This window comes from Anarrhichthys ocellatus, unplaced genomic scaffold (genome assembly GCF_004355925.1).
Source record: "Anarrhichthys ocellatus isolate YVR2014 unplaced genomic scaffold, GSC_Weel_1.0 scaffold13, whole genome shotgun sequence".
Lineage (NCBI taxonomy): Eukaryota > Metazoa > Chordata > Actinopteri > Perciformes > Anarhichadidae > Anarrhichthys > Anarrhichthys ocellatus.
Window position 1 is genome coordinate 1,133,119 of NW_022280043.1, and position 22,735 is coordinate 1,155,853.

The window sequence follows — 22,735 nt, forward strand, 5'->3', positions numbered from 1 at the left end:
AAATAGCCCCAGACTACTGTTCATTTTGACCTGTCCATTAGGCTAGCATTACATCCTAACACTTATAAGGATATGATGGCCTGATTAACCAACTTGGGGAGCCCAGAGCAAAAAACATCTGTAGGCCCTCGGGGTTTCCCTGTGAAATAGGTGTGTCACCTCCAGGCTCCTATAATTTCATTTCATAATATGCTTTAGTGGTGCACACAGTGACAAAACAAATTTAAATTACCACAGACCAACTGCCAACCGGGAGCCTCCGAGCCCCTTTGGGGTCTGGGGCATTGGGCCACTTGTCCAATTGATTCAGACTTGACAACCTTAGCCAATCTCAAGCAATTCAATTCAATCCCTTCACCAGCACAAGTAATGGCCAGAAAGCTTTGTCCGCTAGAATGGCCAGGCCTTTGTCGTGGTATCCCGTGGGAAATAAGGACATTGGTCTGCTTCACCAACCTGAGGGACAGTAGGTCCACATACATCCGGTAACCACATTGTCTCCAGCTACTGTAGTTCTTTAGCATTGGGAACAGTGGGTTTCTAACAGTACACATGTGATAAATGTCAAACTGCTTCCTATTCTGCAAACTGGGCACATTGCCACACTGCCTTCCTCAACCTCTTGAATAAAGCAAGTGCTACTGGAATGAAAGAAGACTGCAATTACTGGCTGCTCTCTCTCTCTCTCTGAAATGTGGATCTAGTGCATCACAGAACTTTCTGAGCTTGATAAGATAAATCTGAGCCACTTTCCCAAGAATGTGTGCTCTCATATTGCTATATGTTATACTCGAAGCACCTCAGCCAGGATGAACATGAACTATATCTTCTTTTTCAGGATATGGATATTACATGTTCTTGAATTTCCCAAACTATTCCCACATCTCATGCAGCTCCTCAAGGGCTCCACTGATCTGGCAGTAAGAGGGTTAAAGTTAAAGACTATATTCCTGCCAAGTGTTTTCAGAGACACTTACTCACTCTTGGTGGTGTGATGTCACGTAAGTCAATCCCCAACCAATAAAACTTCTCATGAAGGAACCTTTTGCAAAGAAGTCAATATTCATTCAGTAACTGTTCGCTGAGTGGTTACTCCGATTCCCTAAAAAAGTGGGAATATCCTTCGTCCTGCTTGGGAAGGTGACAGGGCATGCTCTCAGCTTCTCTTGCTGGATCAAGTCCAGTGCATCAGTGGCAGGCACTAATGGATCTGTTGAAGGGGCCTTGGATCCTGTAATTACCCTTAAAGTAAAAGAAAAATTCACCAATTTTCAACTTTATCTCTACCTATCCAAGATCATAGCATGCAAAAGGCCTGTAGTTGTTACTGATATTCTCTGTGTCTCTAGGGCACAGCAGCTAAATCTGTTGTTTTTCCGTGTCCCATAGGTACTTTGTATAAGGAAGAAGTACAGAGTATTACTTCAGCTTCTAATACTTCTTCTCATCGCTTGGCATCCCAAAATATGAGTGCAGAGGATGTTATGGATGTTTTTTTTCTCTGTACATTTTACAGTGTTTTGGCTGATTCAGATATTCAACCGCATTCAGCCAGAGAGAGGCTGCTCATGGCTGCAGCGGCAGTGGGGAGGACATGGCCGATGTATAATCCCACAGATGAACTGAGACAACCAAGACCAGCAGACTGATTTTTATCTTTCGAATTTTGCTAATTTAATGGTCTACATCTGAAGAAGTACGAACAGCCTGCTGTGATATTTACACATCTTACCCTATGAATTAAGGATTTATTTCAACCAAACCACAGTTGCTGAACAGTGGAAAAACTAACCAAGATGTGTCGGAATTTTATTTATTATTTTTATTTATTTTATGGTTTCTGTCCGGTTTGAATGAAGTGTGTGTTACGATGAGTTAAACAAAGGAAATTAAGCCTGTCTTAGGTCGACGTAGAAGAGAAACTTCAATTCAGAAGATGCAAGGATGTATCTTTCTGTTAAGGTGTAGCAATATTTCCTTCATTAACATTTTGTTTATTTATCAGATGTAGTTTGTGCGCAATGAATCCTGGTACATGTAGGCACAGCCGGCTATACTCCCCCAGCAGGAGATCAGCTTTCTCGGTCAATATAGCGCGCACTTTATTTGCCGAGTAGGTGCTTCAGTCCGGAGCATCCATCCAGACTGAAGCAGTTTTAGTACCTTCAGTCCTTCATCTCATTATACCATGAGTCTGATATATGTATATTTAGTTTTTGTTTTTTATAATAAAATTAATACAACTTGATACGGTTAGGTATACCTACTCACTTTAAGCTCAGGTGTGAATCAGTGTTAAGATGCAAGAATCTCACATTTTAGATACAGTATGTATTTTAATAAAAGTCTGTTTGTATTGAAACACCAAAATAAAGATAATCTTAGACTCTGGGCATTTCCACCATTACTTTCAAAAGGGTAAGAGTTCAATTAGATAGAAGAAACAAAATAGACCATGACATTTAATAGCATTTTGGAGTGCAGAAAACAAATGGTTTTTGTTTTGCCTTTTCTACAAAAAACAATTCTGTGTTGGTAAACTAAATGTTCAAAGCGCTTTCCTAAATGTTTTTGCTCCAGTATGTGCACAATATTGCACAAAGTATTTACTCTGTTTTGGTTGTGCCAGTAATATCTACTTCATTCCTCATGTGGAGTATATTAATGTAGTGCTCTGTGCGTGTCGACTTGGCTCATATTTGGGTTGGTGGAATGAAGTGCAGCTTTTCATGGCAAGCTTCCTTTCTGTTGGCTTCCCACAAAGTACACAGAAATACAAAGAAAGTACACAGAACTACAAAGAAACAGAGACACAAATTGATTTTCTAGTTGACTTTACTCCTCAATTGAATGCATCAACTCAAATTTCTTAAGAAAGTAACATTCTCAGGTTGTTTTTGTGAAAAGAATATTCAATTAAAATGTATTTTCAATGCATGTACAGTAAACTTGCAAACTAGCAACTTGAAAAAAAATGCAACCCATTATAAATACAGGGAAATGTTGAACTGAAAAATACAAAATCTATAGTACATATAGTACAAAATGCCAATAGATTAAAATGACCAGCGTGAAGTTTATCTTACATATTATCAACAAAACTAAAGTCTATTTCAAAATAATGATCATGTTTGATAAAAACTACAGCCTTTATCCAAGACTTTCCAGAAGCATCTTATCCCATCATGCATCATCTGTATTCATCAGACAGAATGTTTAACAGCTTTACACAAGATTACGAGCCATAGATTTACAAACACTCAAGAAATTATCCGGCTCATTTACTGAATACAAATTTCATATTCGAACAAAAAAATATATTTACACTGTAAATAGAATCGCAGGTGAAGAGGGTCTGTCATAGAGACATGAGCCAAGCTCTTTGTTAGTATGTTACAAGAGTCAAAAATACAAATTGGATCTAAATTGTGATAACAATTGGAGGTACAGTCACATGTAAGGCATGGAAGGGATTTCAAGTTACTATAGCTAGCTATTCAAAAGGAGGATAAGGTAGATGGTTTGCAACAGCCCTTACTGAGAGGACCCAGCATGAGTCTGTTGATGTTCCTCCAGTAGGTGAGGAAAAGCGAAGGCTTTCTCACATTCTGTGCATTCATACACAACTTGGCCGACATGGCTTTCTTGGTGCCGCTTCAGATGAGACCACTTGCCGAATGACTTGTAGCACATATCACAGCGGAACGCTCCGACTTCATTTTCAGCGTGCACTCTCATATGCAAGGACAGATCTTGCACCGTATTGAACTTGGCGTAGCACTGGGTACATTTGAACTTGCTTTCGACCGGGGATTGAGCCGGGGTTTGTTGACGATGCCTTTGCTCGTGCACTCTGAGGTACCGCTTCCTGGCAAACGTTTTTCCACAAAGCTCACAATTGAATGGCTTTTCATTTCGGTGCCGTTTATTTTGATGCTCCAAAAGACCACTCTTTGAGGAGAACTGCATTGAGCAAACGGCGCAATTGTACAAGTCCTCTCCAGTAACGTCGATCTCCTCCTCCTCTCCCGCTGCTTGATAAAAAGTTAGAGCGGATGTCTTAGCTGATGGATTTGAGTATTCAGCCTCTTTCGATGCAGGCTGATGATGGGAACAGTGGTGCTGTTGGAAAGCATCTTTTCCCCAAAATCTCTGGCCACACTGGCATTCAAATTCCACAGCAGATGTCACGTGACAGCGCTCGTGTTCTTCGAGCTTACTTTTAGAGGGAAGTGTCATTTTACAAATTTTGCACTCAAAGGTACCATCAGGATGTGTGGGGAAATGACAAATCAACTCAGTGGCACTGGCAAAACACTGATGGCAAACGGGACATATGAAACCGTGTGATTGAGCCACATCTGTATCTTGAGTGTTTTGTTTCATTTCTGCTGCAGCATCACCATGGCCCTTCAGATGGCAGAGGAAGCGCTGAGAGGTGGCAAAACTATTGTTGCACTGATTGCAGGGATATTCACTATTAGAAAATGATACGTGATGGGTGGTCCTGTGCTTTTTCAGGTGAGACGCATGCAGAAAATATTTATCGCAGTCTGAGCAGGAGTATGGCCGCTCTTTGGATTCCATGCAACCATGCTCCGAGAGCTCCTCTGGGTCTCCGAAACGCTCGCCACAAACACCGCAGCGATATTTAAGTTCTTTCGGGGATACCGATGAGCATTCAGATAGCAGAGCAGACTTCTCATGTTCTTCCCTTGAAATTTGAGGTGGGGGGCCGTCACTTGACTTAGAGTGGCTTTTACGATGCTCAACTCTACTACTCTTGGAGAGAAACACAAGACTGCAGATATCACATGGGAAGTTCTCTTCACGGTGGGTAGACATGTGTTCCGCCAACTGCAACGGCCCTGGGAAACTGAAGTCACACTTGGAACAACGGTAGGGACGGCTCTTTCCATGAGTATGCTTGTGTTTACGTAGCGCAAAGAGCGAGACAAAGCCCCTACCGCACGCCTGACACTGAAATTCAGACTTGTGCATTCGTTGATGCTGCTGCAACTGGGATGCCTGGAAAAAACATCTACCACATTCTGCACATTCGTGTGGTTTTTCACCCAGGTGACAACGCTGGTGGTCCTCGAGACTTTCCGATGTCGGGAATGTCTTTCCACACACGTGGCACGGGAAGTATGGCGCAGAGTCTGAGTCGCTGTCCTCACTGCCGGTATTTTCATCCTCATCGCTTTCACCAGTTGTGCTGACTTGACTGCTGGATGGTTGTTCAGCGGGGCTCTTTTCCTGTACAGTTCTCGCAAGATTCCTCTGCTCATTTCGATGCCATCTTGTATAATGTCTTGCCAGTGATTTTTTGACGGCATAGGCCTTGCTACAGAAACGACAAGAAAACACATCGTCTGGATGCTCTTCTCTGTAATGATTACATAGAGATGGTCTAGACCAAAACCTGTGATTACACAGTTTGCAAGTAAAAGGCCTACTTGGGTCATGACATGTTCGGTGGATTTCAAGATCAGATGGGGTCTCAACAACTTTGGGGCAGTCAGGGCAAGAGTATTTCCCATCGGTTCCATGTATCTTCATGTGTCTTGTAAGATTTCCTTGACTAGCAAACTCCTGCCCACACTCAATACACACATTGCGCTTTTTCGCTTGTTCTTGTCTTCCATGGTCTTCAAGGTGACTAATGAGCATTAAGCCATCTGTGAAGCTCTTATCACATTCTGAACATTGGTACTGCACAGGTTTCTTCTCTTTACTTAAGCTGCTCTGCACCTGTTGTCCTTCTGAATTTTCGGAGGATTTGTCCATTGGCTCATCTTTGCAGGAGAAGCTGGTCTGCAAAACGCCAGTGCCACTTGATTCGGAGGCCTCTTTGAACACTAGAACAGAGTCATTCAGCACAAAATCAATCTCTCCTTTCAAAGGAACTTCCAACTGCTGGGTTGTACTTCTCTCTGAAATGTGCCCAGATCTACATTTCCTTTTGTGGTTACGGAGAAGCCTTTTATTCCAGAAGCCCCTCTTGCATGTTTTACAATTGTAAGGATAGTCCATTGTGTGTACACGCAGGTGACCAGTTAGTCCAGCTTTATTTGTAAAGGACATATTGCACTCTGGGCAGGACAATGGATTGGGGACCGTACTTTCAAGAGCTGTATCTAGTTTACAGATGAATTTAGCACCATCATTGAGCTGTTTGTCACCACTCTCATCCAAAGGCTCTTTTTTGATGTTTGCTATATTTAACAGATGGTGTTGTAAGGGAGCAGAGGATATTGGTGGAACCATTGTTTCCAGCTTGTGTGCATTTAAAAAATGCTCTTGAAGCTGTGAAAATAGCAAGAACCGGGAACTACAGTATGCACAAGAAAAGCCTTTTGGTGGGCTTTTAGTGGTTGACTGTTGGCAAACTGTGGACTTGGATGATATTGGTGTTACAATGCATCGTATTTTGGTGCACTTTGTGGCATGACGAGTCACGTAATCCTTCCTTATAAATCTCTGGCCACAATCTTCACAGGCAAATGGCCGCTCTCCTGTGTGCAGGCGGGTGTGCACGATCAATTGCCAGGTGTGTTGAAAAGCACGGGGGCAATAACTACATGTGTATTTGTGCTTTTTGCTCAAATAAGGCTGGATACGATGTATTATTTTATTTCTCAGCCCTATAGGCGGGTTTGTTGGTGGATTCGTTTCCAGTGGCAGAGAAGCATTTGTTTCTTTGGAGAGAATCCTGCACTTCCTCATTTTCTTGTGCTTTTTCAGAGATTTTTCATGAGCAAATGACGAGCCACAGCGTGTGCACTTGAATAATTTTGTAAGATGGAACATAGTGTTATGTCGGGAAAGCTTAGATTGAGTGGAGAAGCTCCTTGAACAGACTTTGCACTCAAATGTCTCCTGCTTTTGAGCAGCTGCCAGCATACCAAACCTATTTTGCCAACCCTTGCCAACATCATCTAAACTGATTTTGGGAATACGGACCTCCAATCGTGTTTTTTTCCCTCTACAGCGAGTCTGATGTACTTTCAGATGATCATACCTTGAAAAGCAGCTGTCGCAGGCTTTACAGAGATATGGTTTCACTTCATTGTGTGTCAAAATGTGACGTCTCAGGCTTCGTGATTTCATGAAAGTCTTGGTGCAGAATTTGCACTTCAACCCAGCTTCCCCTTCTACTTTGGGCTTTTGTGCCGCCTCACTGAGAGTAGGCGTCTTTGACAAAGGAGTTGCAGCAGAACCGTTGCCTTTCGACTGCCCCTCTTTGTAAACACCATCACAGAAAGCTTCATGCTTCAAACACATCGTCTTCTCTCTATAACTGTGTCCACAGTGCATGCATGCATAGGGGTACACACCAGTGTGTGACGCAAGATGTCTCAACAGTAACGATCTGTACCTGAACCTCTTTGTACAGTGCGGGCATTTAAACTGAAGCATCTCGGTTGCATTGGACTTTGGAGGCATTATGCGGACATCCTGGCTCGTCTGTGAAGTGCTTTTACAAACATCGCCATTGACAGATGATAAGCCATCGTTGAGCTCTGAAGTTCCTGTGCAGTTCCTCCGATGTTGATTCAATTTTGTAAATCCAAAGTACTGCCCACATCCTGAGCATAGAAGCAGAGTGTTTGCCTTGTGGCCACGTTGATGATTTTTCAGGCGGTTTCTCCTAAAAAATCTCCGTGGACAGTAGAAACACCGATGTGGCCCCATCTTACCGTCAGACTCCATTTTGACCAGATGCATGGTTTGAGTAGGCAAACACTTCTCACTGTGAAGTTTAAGATACAAGTCACGGTAAAACTGTTTTCCACAGTTGGTGCAGGAAAAGGGCATGTCTCCAGTATGTTTGAACATGTGGCGCAGCAAATAGCGGCGATTCACGAAATCAGCTTTGCAAAATGGACACTGGTGTGACGAGGACCCAGATATATGTGCAAGACAATGTTTCCTCAATACTTGGGCATCATTAAATACCTCTTTGCATAGAGAACACTGTAGCTGCTTTGGCCCACTCTGCTCTTTTAAGGATTCCAAGGACTCCTGTGGTTTTAATGATGGTCTCTCTCCAAAACGACTTGTCCTCTTTTCTCGGTTTTTGTGGGCGTGGAGGTGCCTAAGGAGATGTGCAGGATACTGGAACTGCAGATCACAGTCTGGGCACCGAAGCATTCCCTTTTTATGATGGGAGCTTCTGTGCTGGATCAGTTCGCCAATAGTTGGAAGAATCTTTCTGCAGACAGTGCACTGTATCCTCCTCTGGTGAACAATTTTATGACCAATCAGATAGGCACGCTTTTTGAATCCTTTGCCACATTCCAGACAGCTGTACGGTCTTTGGCCTCCATGACTGTGCACATGTTTCTTCAGTGACTGTGGTGATTCAAAACATCTTCCACAAAACTTACAGCTCAGGGCAAGACTGCCAGTTGTCTCAGTTGATTTGGAGTTATCCTTATTCTCTCCAGTGTTTGAACTACATAAAGTTGCTGGTTTAGACATTGTGGAGAAAACTGAATTCCTGTACTTGAACATTTTACCAGTGAGTTTAAACACCTCATGTTTCTTCATGTGTCTGTACTTTCCGGAACCATGGCAAAAAACTGCTGGACAAAGACTGCATTTGTAACGTCGTACAGGCTCGAGGGCTGTTAAAGTTGGGGGTGTTCGTTTTATCTGTTCACTTTTCTTTGACGGCGTTTTCTGCTCAATTTCCTTTGTTTTTTTCTGTTCAACCTGTTCCTTTGATGTTGTCTTCTCTTTAGCAAGCCGATTTACACATTCTCTGAGGCAAAATGTTTTAATATGTCTGTAGCGGTTGCTTGATAAAGTGAAGGTAACACGGCACAAGGGACACCGATATTTACCGGAAATCTTTCCCTTCCCATCACATATGGAGTTTCTTACGCAGTCACGCAAATGCCGAGCTCTGTTGTAGGAGTACTTGAAAAGCCGTGGACAGAGAGGACACTTATATTCCCCCTTTGGGGTTTTCTCACCACTGTGATTTGTGGTACACTGACTTGATGAAACTGCCAGACTTTTCCCCTTGTGTACGTTGAAGAAGTGCTTTTTGACCTTGTCTGCAGTTGAGAAGTTTTTACCACATGAACTACACAGATGAGTTGTAGAGATGTCGAAAAGCTTTACATAACATCCAGGTAGATCTGGATATGGTTCGTTCTTTACATGGTCCTTTTGTAGAGGTGTTTTAGTTTCTTTGATATCAGAATCAGCATCAGAATTTGTAACTTCACGGTTTGACCCCTTGCATCTGCCGGGTATTTTCTTGTGCCTTCGCATGCTACTAGACTGTGAAAAGTACGATCCACATTCATTGCACTTATAGGGTGTTTTGCCAGTGTGAGTTCGTATATGGCTGATATATTGAGTTAGTGTTGAAAATAGGAGTCTGCATCGAATGCACCTGTAGCTGCCATGGCGGTTTCTTTTCTTCAGTCGGCTGGAGTCAGAAGAGAACCGAGGGCTATCTTTGGTCACCCTACACACATGTTTCTCTGATTGTTCATTCCTCATCAGGTAGACATTACAAGTCGTGCAAAACTGAAAGTTTTGCACCGAGTGGCAACAATGGTGGTGTTCAATTAGATGATCTACATTGTGGGTTGTGTGTTGGCAATCGGCGCAATGATAAGAGTTACTCGCTCCATTTACTGACTCGGATGTCTTCAATATGACAACAGGTTGCAGGCGTTTTCTCATTTGTATAGAGGATTTGAGTTGACGATTTGAGTTGCTGTCAGGTCTGGCCACAGAAGTGTCGTTATACAGACTGATGTCAAGTTTTGTTTCATCAGCATCACATGACGAATCATCTCCTGACAGTGGTTCACCATAGAGGACGCCAGACAAGGACAGCTCATCTGCAGGTGTGTCCAACTCTTTGAACGACTCTTCTGCATTTTCAGCAACATCTCCATTAAGACTTCCTTGTTCTACAGCCACTGGACTTTGATGTTGGGACTGTTCTGGAGAAGAGGTTACATTTGTATTCTCTGCTGGACTTGTCAATTCCTTTTCTTCACAGGTAGTTATGTCTGTGCTTAAGGTGTTTGACTTTGAACAAGATTGTAAACCGTTCGAAACACTTTGTCTTTTACAGTCGCCAGTCAGAGCAGTGTCACTACAATCTGGCGCTGAGGAGGTTGGTGTTCTCTCTTCTGGTGAGCTTGTCGATTCCGTTTCGAGACATGGATTTATGTCTGTGCTTGAGCCGTTTGGCTGTAAGCAGGATTCGACATTATTAGCAACACCTTGCTTGTTCTTGTCACTTGTATCAATAAGAAGACTAGTGACACCAGGGACACTACAATCTAGATCTGGAGAATTGGTATTTTTATTCTCTGCTGCACTGGTCCATTGTTTTTCTAGACAGGGATTGACATCTGTGCTGGAGCTAGTTGGATGTAAGCAGGGATCTGAATGACTTGCAACACATTGCTCATTCTTGTCACTCGTCACAATTTCTTTTTCCTGACAGTTGGTCTCCATGATTTCATCTCGATCAGTGGAGTTGGGATTTAGGGATGTCTGCTCATCAAAAGTCTCTTTTTTAAATGAACTTGATTCTGTTTCTCTTTTTAGGACTTCACTTTTATCCTGATCATCTGTGGAGTTAGGATTACCATTTTCTTGGTTGAATGATTCCTCAATTTCCATTCTTAGGAATTCTTCGCCTGAAGGATCTTGCACATTGTTCAATGTAGTCATATTTGGCACAGCTGCAGCAATCTGCTCTTCGTCATTGCCATCCGTGTACTGTATTCCATCATCAGTCAACTTTTCATTGCCACTTATTGAGATGTTGGAATTTTTTCCTTGAAGGACATCTCTCTCCACATCCTCCTTTTGTTTCTGACCTGGACAACCACCATAATCATTTCTCTCCTCAACAGTCTTGCGTCCTGTAGTTGTCACCATGTTAGAAGTAGTAGAGGACTGATTGTGTCCTGTGTAAGATGTGACAGTTTTATCTTGACATTCCATCTCGTCTTTAACTATGTTTTCTCCTGCCATCACATTTGAAGTACTTGGCAAAGCTACATTAGTCTCTGACATATTAGGGCACAGACTCTCAGTCGGAACCATCATATTTCCATCATCAGTGAAAAGCCATTCTGATGAGCTGGGTTTGGTAGTAACAGCAGTTTTGGGTTTTCGAACTGAATTGCTTGCCATAAATTTACAAGAGGGCCTTGTTTCACCCACATCTGCATCCGAGCAGCTACTGACATCTGAGTAATCCTCAAGAAGTGATGTAGCTAGCATTCCACAGTCTTGCTTAAGTTCTTGCAAATCTGTCGCAAAAGATGAAGGAAAAGATCCTGATGTCGATAATCCATCTGTGGCCAAATCGGAGATTTCATTATTTCCACATTTTGGCAAGTAATCTTTTCCCATTTGTTCTCCATCAGCTTGCCAGGGGATTTCGTTGCTGTATCTTTGATAAAGGCAGTCTGAACTGGGATTTTCTATACAGGGATTTGAGTAATAGTTTGTGTTGAAGTTTGAGTTTGTTGCAGAGGCTTCATGTGAAGCCTCTGTGCCGGGGAAATCATGATGTCCAATGAAGTTCTCTATATGGTTGGAAAGACTTCCCTGTGACTCTGATGTCCTGGTCAAAGTGCTTGGTTCTGATGATAGAGGTGGAAGGTTGTGAAAGTATGAATCCCACCCATGAGCCATTCTCTGCAAGGATTGGAAGCTATAGCATATTTTGCCCAATCCTGAAAACACAAATAAGCATAGAATTACAAAACAGAAACTACAACCATTATCACTTAAAAAATGTACGCAATACTTGACAAGAAAATTCGGATCTTTTCTTGGACTCACAAGGACTATCCAGGATGATGAGTTACATCTGCATAGAAACCTGGAAAATATATATATGGATTAATATTATTATTGTGAAGATTTTACAAGGCCACTAAAAAGGCGAATGCTGTCAAAATTCAATCCAAAATTAATTTATCATCAGGTAGATTTACAATTTACAGTCTGTGACGAGTTTGGATGGTGAAATGTGGCCTGACACAAGAGGGGTGAACTACACAAATCCCCTCTGTAACCTCCCCCCCCCCCGTTAGTCCCTGGAAGTCTCACAGCTATGTTGTCTGGTGCACCGTTTCTGGTGGGGTCAGCAATGACAAATTTGGTCCCAGGACAAGGGTCCTACCATGAGAGATTTAAGAACCTATTGGTAGGGGTGGGACAACAAAATCCCTGGCATGTGGGCTCAATTCCCAAAAAGCGGGCCACAAGGGTAAATTGCTAGCCAGGCGATGGGCAGTGGTAGTATAGTCACATTAGTGAAGCATAGCACCATGTAAACACCATGTAAGTGTGAAGTAATGTAAGACGGTACTTCGTACCAGTTGTGAAGGTGAAGTAGGCATACCTGGCATTTTCCATATCTCAGGGGAGGTATGGGACTTTTAATCCAAGTGGGCCGTGTTTACATGCTGTATTTCTACTGTTTACGGTAGCTGATAGTTGTCAGCAGCAACATCCAGTCTTTTAGGATCATAGAGTGTTTTGGCATCTCAGACGCCTGTAATTTCCGTGAAATTCAAATTGGACTGACATGATTGTATTTCATGTCTCCCAAGTAACTGAAGCAACACGACCCTCTGCAATGTTTTAACGCAGGGCTGATTTATGCCTGAACATCCGCTTATCTCTCTTTTATGGACAGTTGGACTCAGCCAAGCCTGTTCCACACCAACTGGGAGGAGACCCGAGGCCACACCCAGAACATGCTGGAATGCTTATCCCATCAGGTCTGGGAAAGCACTGGGATGCCACAAAGAGCTGGATGGCATAGCTACGGGTAGAGGGATCTGGTCTACTTTGCTTCAGCATATGACCCTGACTTGGATAAGCCTCAGCCCTCTATGAAAGGGACAGAGTTTGAAGCTGCGCCCATCCCTCTCTCTCTCTCTCTCTCTCTCTCTCTCTCTGGCACAATTAAGCAGTGCGAGTTTGGAAGAGACCAACATCATTTGGCAAAGTTAAGAAAGTACAATCCAAGGAATCAGAAATACATACAAAAAATACCCACCTATTTAGATTAACTCAATGATTACAATGAGTTGGAGTCTTAAAAATATATGCAATGCTTTTTATTAGCTTCTGTGAGTTTACACACTACATGTATTCTTTGTTTACTTGGCTGATTTCTCTTGGATGCAGAAACATTTACAATCAATACAATTAAGTTTGAAGAAGTAGTAAAAACAATAGTAGCAACAATCCTGCACTTCAGATGTTAATTTAATGGAATCCTTCAGATATTTCACGTAAGTAATTTCCTTTAAAACAAGCATTGCTCAAAGACAAAAACAAGCACACACAAACTTAACCAATATTAAAAACCTTGTGTACCTGGTGTTAAACGTCTGCTGTCATCTAATTATTGAAAGACGCCGATCCTGGCGGTCTGTAAAACGGAAAGAAATACAATTATTATTACCATTATAACATGTTTTGCAGCATTTTGTTTTTACATATCAGTATGGGCTCCAATACAACCGCACCAGATACCACTACGGCAACGTGACATTAACCTCTCGTCAGTTGAGCCTGAAAAGCCTCCCAGCTGCAACGACAACCTGATGAACAAACCGGTTAAACGCATCATTTCTTCCCCAACTGCAGTGTAAGCGCACAACAGGCAGTCCCCAGTTCACCCGTTCGGGAGAGTTAGCAGCCACAATGTTACTTGCGCGCCCAGTAAGTCTCCACCGAATCAATTAGTTCAGCTGGGAGGTTGTCAGCAGTGTGTCTGCCTGGCATACTCTTGGCAGGCTTTTCACCAGGGGCTCGCAAGCCCAGCACAACGTTAGCGAACGGTCGGTCAAGAGAAACAACAGGTGAGACTATGCGTGTGAAGTCAGCAGTAACGTTATAGCTGTGAACGCAGCAGTGTAGTGCCTGTACAGTTTATTTGTCGGTGAATGAATGCTGCAGCTCCCCGGGAGACCCAAGTTAAGGTCCTTTGACTTGATTGCCACCTGCTGATTTAAGTGAAGGGGGTTAGCCCAGAGGTTAGCATCAGCTCAGTTGCACCTGAGATGGGCTGACCTTTAAGGAAAACCAGCTACTCTCAGTGCATCCCTAATTAGACCTGTGCAACACGACTACCCATAGACTTAGCTTGGATTACAGCTCTTGACAATCTAACCACAGCCTAACCTGAGAATGAATATGGATGGTAAGACACTGTCAATCCAGGTACTGTGGGTCCCTGACTTTAGACACATTTGAACAAGAGCAATAAGAGCTCATCTGCTAGCTCATGGCTCGTGCCTCAATAAACATATTGCAAAAATGAAAGGCCTACTGTTTGCAGGTTTAATTAATAAGGACATTGGAGGAGGAGGATCGATGGACCTGGTCACTGCCTGTTCCTCTTTGCTCCAAAACAAGTGCTTCACTTATCTCTTCACACTTGGCGAAACAACATTCAAAGGTTTAAACTTCACAATGTACAACTTTCAGAAGCTGCAGGTACAGCAAACTGGTTGGAAAGATAATCTGCTGGCCACAAGCGCATACTTCCATTTGGAGGGACTCAAAACTCTCAACATCCGCAGGGTGGGATCTAATCAGTGTTGCTCATGAAGCTACCAGCCACACCAATAATCTTAAGGCACTGCCCAGGAAATTCTAGCCAGAGCAGGACAATAATTTCACATTATACTGGAACCGCCTTAACATTATTTGATTTACATGACTGCAGTTACGAGCTACAGCAGAGAAGCAGTGGGGGGGGCACTATGTGGGCTCTGAGATACAATGCACCTTCACACCAGACCATCTGCCATAGCTTAAAGTACGGGGAGACTCCTTCACCACACTTGGCAATGCTTGCAAATATGGCCACAGAGTTTGTTTGTGAAACACATTATCACTATTACCAAATGTAATTTTAGCTTAAACTAAAGGCACCCTAGTATTTATACAAGGGTCATAACTGGCAGCATAACTGGATCCCAGTATACTGCGGTATAAAATCATACCGTGCACATTTCCTTATCTACAGTATTGTGTGTGTGAGTTGAAGGTACAGACAGGAGCAGACTGATTGCGCTGGCGATATGGCTGGGTGTCATTACAATGCTAGTACCAATACTAATACCGTTAAAAGGGATACCAATGCCAATAGAGTACTTCATTAAATACCCATCTTGTATATGGAAGCTGTGTGTGTGTGCCCCCTCCCCAGGTTATATCTGTTAGCTCTGTCAGCACAATAAGCATTGTTAGCTGCTAGTCGCTGGCTAAGACGTCTCCCTGTTCAGAAAATAATTCTCAATAAAATAAATCAACTTTCTTTAATGAATATAACTCGTCAGTGTCGTTTGCTGCTGGACCGCCTAGACCTGTACATCCTTTGTGAGCGGCAAGCGGGAGAGCGCAGTGAAAATGTTTCAGAAAGGCTAAACGCCAACAAATGTGGAGTAAAGGAGAATATATTGTTGGATAAAAACATGTTGCGAATGTTGGCAAGTATTACATTTTTTTTTTTCATTAACTGCTGACTTTTGGACTTAACAACGCTCTGGAGTTATTGGAAATGTTGGGATCACACTGTCTGAAACAATCCTAAAACAATCCTATGAAGCCGCTGTGCCCAATACACAAATACATTCAGCGTCGGGATTGTTCAGGCATGCTCTGAAACTCATGGTGTGAGCAGTATCAAAGCGAAATTGGAGCGGGAGTTTTAAAAATCTGCTTCCGCATCCAAAATCCTTCCGTTCATGCTCTACATTCGCTTTGTTTAGTTTGAATTAAATTGTAAGGAGTCGGGTGGAGATGTTATTAAAGAGACAAAAGTGCTATTAGTAATTTACTGCTGCATTTCTTTTAGGTGTTCCAATGCCAGGGTATTGTGCATGCTGGATCCGTGGTATAGCTAATTGGCACACTAAATTGCAACAGAGCTGTCTTTGCATTAATCTTCCACATCTACCTCCAGCTCCTCTTCTGACCAACGCCACAGATCCAAGTCTCGATTTTCAGCTACAAATTTGACAGCACAGCATCAGTTATGGAAAACAGTATGTCTCACCTTATTTTCAGACAACAGATTAAAAATGAAAATACACGGTTTAAGTAATAATACATTCAAAGTGATAATGGGTATTACGACCCCTCAACAATGACAGAAGACATGCTCGGGACTCAGAGAGATGTTTCTTGCTCACTGAAGTCAGAACTGACATTGTGCTCACATGTGCACGGTATAGGATGTCTTTGTAAGGACTGATTTATAAATGCCTGGAAGATCTCCCAAATATTCTGGTAAATCTCTGCTAGCTAAAATGCATCATGCTCCCCACATCCAAGGCATACGCTGCGGTCGAAAAGTCCAGAATTTACCTCCTAGCATCTTTTCCTAACCACTTTTCCTTGACCTCTGTGGAAAACATCCTGGGGTCAAGGAAAGATGTGAAGGAGAATTCATGAGGAGTTAGGAAAAGACAACGTGGTGTTTGGAGTATCCGACTACACTCTCACTAAGCTGCGTAGTCATGATGCGACGGCGGAGATCACTGACGTAGGTCTGCCATGATGAGACTACAAAAAGCGCAACTAAAACATGACCCCATGACGTCCATAACTCAGTTGCATGCAGGGTAATTACAGAGCTTCTTTTGTGAGTGGCTGCTTCACTCGTGGTGTGAAGGAGAGAAACCGGAGCTCCTTCCTTCCTGCTGCTGTCACACTTAACCATCAACACTGCTTCCCATATTCTTTCAGTACACTTACTCCTGTAGTGTAATCAAAATGGATAAACGCAAGTATTTTTAGACAAAGCGGCAGGAATTGTCCTAACACACCAGCTCTCTGTCATTGAGTACAGATGAACGGCTCCTGTTCTCCCTCCATGCCACAGCGCACGTAGCTGATCTCAACTAAAGACACTGGTATCTAAAAACTGTACTGACAGGAGAGGGGCAGAGGAGAGCAGTGGAGGCGGGGCATCAAGGCCACTGTGGTCAGCGGGTGTACAGATTTCAGAAGGGCACCAAGGCCAGACAGAGGCCATGACGGCCACGGCCACCGATTAATATCCCGCCCTTACAGCAGCACCAAAAAGCGAGGTGAAGAATTTTGGGAGAACCTGAATTATGAGCTTATGTACCTGAATGGAAAAGTGCAACCAATATAAAAAGTTAGTCTGGAGCCCTGTAAAATGTTTCAATACTATGAATTAACGCTCGGATTCTGATTGATGTGGACTAAACGCAATGGAATAAAAACTGGTGACGCAACAAGCACGACTGGACAATCTGAGATGGTGAGAAGTATTCTAGAAAAAGGAAACAAAAGCAAAATGAAACAAATCAAATCATACCCTCTAAACTAAAGAAGGGTTTTACCTGAAATCAAACGTGATTACTGAGCTTGTTCACAAGATATGTAGTCAATGCTGATCTACAGAGGAAACCATAAAGTGCATTTTTGGATGGATGAGTCCTCATCAGAAAAAGGACAAGGTATCAAGTGCAACTCGAAACTCCTTAATGTTGTCAAAGTGATGAGCTACATTAAAACTGAGCCCAGAAAACAAAAGATGTGTGAAGACTCCGAGGTCTGAATCAGACAAATCAAAGTGGGTACCTTCCAACATCTTCCAAAAAGTCTAATTTCCTTTTGTTACACCTTTTTCTTGCTCAGCTGCAGTGGACGGGTAGAAACAAGAGGAGGGAATCCTGTTCTATAAAAACACAAGGTGGCATACGACACATACAGGAAAATCAATTTAAGCACAACACCGTAAAACATGCCATTTCAACTGGTCTTGGCGGTGTCGTGTAGATGAAGGGACAGTTGAAAACAGACGAGTTGATCGGGCTCGTCAGCACATGACAACAGCTAGCGGGCCAAGGTGAGGACTGGTTGTCATGCTGGCAGAGCTTCGTCCTCCAGTTAGAAGTGGCACAAGCAATTTACGCATCCCCCACCACTCACTGAGGGCTATCTGCACCTGCAATAGCGACTGAATTGCTTGGCCTTGACAGGAATGGCAGAGGCAGCTACTAAAACAGTGCCCATGACACCTGGCAGTGGTGTCAACAGCAAACAGCAGAATGCAGAAGAATCATGTGAGCCAATAGGATGCATGTAATATTTTGGATCTCCAAGAAGAATGCTTAATTTTGACGATTTACAGTCTTTCTTATGTGAGCCACTATGTTTACATGGTGTACCACACACACACGAGGACAGAAAAGCATTGAGAGCTAATACTCTCTTGCAGAAAACACGATGCCTCACCCAGGCGATCTTCTGGGTAGACACGGACGAGTACTGTATCCTTCTCTGTGCCCTTGCTCGTTGCTGTTGAACTGTGACATGCTATGTTGCCTCTATGTCAGCTCTGGTCTTGAGTGGTAGGATTGAAGCAGGTCAGCTAGAGCACACCACGTCATGGTGTTTAAATATCAACTGCCAACTAACTTCACCGTCGTCATAATAAAGCTACAGGAACGTGAGATCTGCTCATGATGAGATTGCAGAGTAGTGTTCAAAAGAGGATGCTAAATCAAACTGCTGCATAGCAATGAGTACAGCATGCGAACAACAAACCTCATATTGCTTTTTTACACAATTGTTCAACAGAATGGACTCTCCCCCATGACTATGGCATTCTGAAAAACATTGCAAATTATCATATTGACAGTAAGGATTTACCAGCCACTTGAATCAGCAGTAATAACCGATGTGATCGCCTTGAGGGGAAGGTTACACAGCTACAGTGACGAACGTACCACTTTATGTTACGCTAATCAAACTGTAGTCAATTACAAACCCATTTAACTGTCCGTGTAGTCATGTGACAGCGGTGCAAGTGTCTTTTAAAACAAACAAATGACAACACAGCTAATGTGACCTAGCCCAACATCAGCCAAAGCCAGGCACATCAGACCACAGACAGATTGCCTACTAAATGACAAGAAGGGCTGTCGTGATATCAGATTTTCACTACACTTGTGAAAATGACGAGTGTTAGGAGGTGGAGAGAGAGTCTGTAACCCTAACATTACAAAAGCGGGATTTGATAGGTGCTGGATTATTTACATGATGTTATATGTGTACTATTAAGATTGTATCAATATTTCCCTTTTTTTTTTAATATTACGGTTATTGTCAATACCCGTATACAGAGACACCCCGAATTACTGCGGATTATTAACACATCATGTAGTGTACTGGTGTCACTATTTTTCATTAGTTCCTCTCTTTAAATGGCTTTTTGGAAAAGCCAAAACATGACACTATTTTTTTTTTTAAATCCATATCTGAGAATAATGGTTGTCAATTCATTATTTGTACAAAGACATTGATGTTCTGTTTTGATTGAAACGGTCAGAGAGGTGATAATAACTATGTGTTTGTTGTTGTGGTTTTAGTTTGCAGTGCTGTTGAACTGGACTTGTGTTTTTCCCACCCAAGTTAAAAACACGAGGGGACACTTTAATATAATGCGGTCCAGTGGAACACGATAACTAACTACGACCTCGGTAAAGTAACACATTAACAACACAGTAAGACATATAGTTCTCTACACCGCTCTGTTTGAACAAAAAGTGGCCGTATATATAAAGGTTATAAAGGTAGAATATGTGGCAGAGTGGTGCATTAGAGTAGGTTAACTTGGTAAAGTACCCAGGGAGTGTGTCTGGTTTGATGGAGCTTCTCTTGCCATGGGACCATAGAATAATGTTGTTCATGATGAATTTGTTGTAGACGCTTGTTTATCTCAGTTTACAGACAGATAAATCCCTTTTACCTGGTTTTGTATTACAGATATGTTAAGGAAACACTATGTGACAGAATGGCTGAGGCTAGTCAGAGACTATCCCAAAAAAAAAAAAGGGGGGGGGGGGGATTTTGCACTCTTCCAACATGGTGTCCCTCTTTACCTGGAAAGCAGACCTCAGGTGCATACACTAGGATAAATGGTGTACCCATCCATCAGCACCTTCAACTACAACCCTGCCAGAGGACTAGTGAATTGATATGAGAAATGCATCATCCGAGATTAAAACTATTTATGTAAAATATATTTGGGTCAGATTATAGGACAGATCATACATAATATACTTAAGGGTGACGACTTTGTTGCTGAAGAGTTCACAAGAGCATTTGATAAACCCTTTTAGAGCAATTAAGCCACAGGTCAACAGAGCTGCCACACTCCATGGACTTATAAAAGATAACCAGCAAGTGTTCAAATATTACCAAAACTTTTCCAGACAAACCGGTTATATTCTCGGTGACGCTATGGACAGAGAGGAGCATTTTAATCCCCCCCCCCCCCCATGTTGTAGTTCTGAGGAAGCTCTGTGCTGCTCTCGTCTTGGTCGTGACATTGTAAGATGCTGCACTTTAAGCCACAGCCTGGACGGAGGACAGCACACACAAAAGGAAACGGTAAAGGTGCAATCGGCTCAACAAAAACACAAACAACCTCAGCAGCGGTTAGGTCTGCGACTCTAGCCACGCACTGACGCTGATTGATGTTCTGGGTGAAGCTAACTAGCTAGCACCATGCTACCTAGCACTGATAACGTGCAGCTAACGTGAACGACTCCTCTGCAGCTGGTCTTTAGCAGGACCTCTTACCAGATCTCCCGTGTTGCTCTTCACCACCAATTCCTTCGTGGCTTCGTGTTAAAGTAATCACTTCCAAAGACAGTACGTGTCGTCTTTCTTTTGTCAGGACACGAAGAAAGCCCCTGTCCTCCTTGCAGATGGCTTCCGTCTTTACTGGCGAAATATCGTGAGGAGAAGATCTTTTTTTCTTTCTTTCTGGAGAGTGAGACGATGAGGATCGTTCAATCCCCCCCCCCCCCCCCAAAAAAAAGTGTTTCCCCCGGAAAACGACGTGGGTTACACGGCTTGTTGTGCCCCGCGTAGCAGCGTTAGAGCCAAATCCGCCTCCATTATCTTGTATTTGCGCAATTTTCAGACAATGTGCCCGAAAATGTGCGTACCTTACACAACGGTCTGGTCACAACCAATAACAAGGTGCGGGTACTCCGCGAGAGCCCGCCCCTGCGTGTTCTATGGCTGACACAGCCAGAGACGGTCGGGGTAGCAGCACGACTCCTTCCGGGCGACCGCGCCACGGTTCCCTTCTTGCTGCTGCAGCTGCCCCTGTAACAGGCAGGACTACTTGCTCCGACAGTAATGTGCACTGATCAGAGAAGTCCTAAGTGGGGCTTCAGCGCTCCCCTGTGCAGTTTCGGCACCACTTAGTTTGTGATACATGAGTATGGTCAACGTTAGTGGGGAATCCACCAATCTGACATGCATACTGGTCTGCTGGACTAGATGTAGTTGGTCTTTAAAGGGTTAAGTTGCGTACCACCATTTTGTGTTCAAGGCGTGCAGTAAAATGGCGCCACCTGTTCTTGTTCTGGTCTGACAAAAAAAACCTTTGGCTGGTTGCACATAAGAACCACTTACCATGGAGGAAGAAAACTCATTGCTCTTGAGAAGAAGAAAAAAAACTCCAAAACTACATTTGTATCTTACAGCTGAACAGGACCCTCTGAATATGTCATTCTGTGACCAGACAATTTCTCCTGCTGTGTTATTGCACCCATCTGGTTTACTTTGCTTTTACCTTAGAATGTGCAGATCACCGAGCAATTGATCTTACGTCACTGAATATATTTGAGTGTGTACAATGAAATTATGAAAATTAATATGGACCAGCTTTCTACCGCTAAACCTGCCACCCACTGATTGTGGCAGTCTGCAATAACAACGGGTCTGAATGGTACTACTCCCTATATATTTTTCTGTGTAACTGAATGACTTAATTGTTGGGTATTATTTTTTTTCCAAAATCAAGCACTGAAGTTAAGATCCATATTCTCCAAGCGGTACAGTTGCCTGCAACCCCCAAAAATGGTAGAAACACTACACTTTACCCTTACCCCACCTAAAGCCATCTATCAGAAGGCTGTGATTGTGGCTCGGAGGTTACTAGTTCAAATCAAACTGGCTGTAACATGCTGAGTTGGGATAGAGAAGGAAACCCCTACATTTCAAAAGTCCTAATAAGCCCTCTCCCTACAATGCAGTACTGCCCCTGGCCTATAAACCAAACAAGTGAATAACCCTCAACTGTGGCAGCATTAGGCACCTCCCATATGTCACCAAAAGTACTGTAAGAAGTGGTCTCTACAATGTCAGATGTTTAAGGCAGGGGTATCCGAAAAACTAGTTTGAAGTTTGAATTCCGCCTCTCTGACCCTTGCACTACAGACAACAGCACCAATATCCTTCGAAATCCATTATTTGTAATGGCTTGCACGGCTCCTCGGCGGCTTTTTGGCAACCGAAGCGTGCCGCAATATGCTCTGAACCCAGCGGTGAGTGCAGCGCAAACCTTGTCCTGTGTTAAACGTCCTTAGGGTATAGTTGTGAAAGTTACAAAGGGGGGGTATTCTGACATCTGACAAGCATACTGACGCCTTACGCCCAGAACTTCAAATATTAGGTTTCCCTTCTAATCCTTACCAGAATGCATGCAAGTAAAAGTCTACATCCAGACTGCAGACAAATCAATTTGTATCTGAAATAAAATCTTTAAGACAGACTGTCCCCACTGTTATTTACAAGTGATCAGATCCGATTTGTGTGTCCAGATATCAGCAAACAATCTGCAAGGGTTACTGTGCTAACGACTTAGGCCTTA

General features: G+C 43.0%; 1 protein-coding gene across 3 annotated transcripts; it reads right to left on the reverse strand.

Moving 5' to 3' along the window:
• Positions 1–339: 339 nt before the first annotated feature.
• znf1035 (zinc finger protein 1035) lies at positions 340–21,156 on the reverse strand. 3 transcript variants are annotated; one of them, XM_031852540.1, is made up of 4 exons: positions 20,650–21,156; positions 13,393–13,447; positions 11,842–11,881; positions 340–11,732 (listed from the first exon to the last, which is right to left on the reverse strand). In XM_031852540.1, the coding sequence occupies exon 4, from the start codon at positions 11,689–11,691 to the stop codon at positions 3,535–3,537; it is 8,157 nt and encodes a 2,718-aa protein (XP_031708400.1). In that variant the 5' UTR covers positions 11,692–11,732; positions 11,842–11,881; positions 13,393–13,447; positions 20,650–21,156; the 3' UTR covers positions 340–3,534. The 3 variants fall into 3 exon arrangements, with proteins under 3 accessions (XP_031708400.1, XP_031708402.1, XP_031708401.1); XM_031852542.1 differs by lacking the exon at positions 11,842–11,881; XM_031852541.1 differs by lacking the exons at positions 13,393–13,447; positions 20,650–21,156 and having other exon boundaries at positions 11,842–13,386.
• Positions 21,157–22,735: the final 1,579 nt, after the last annotated feature.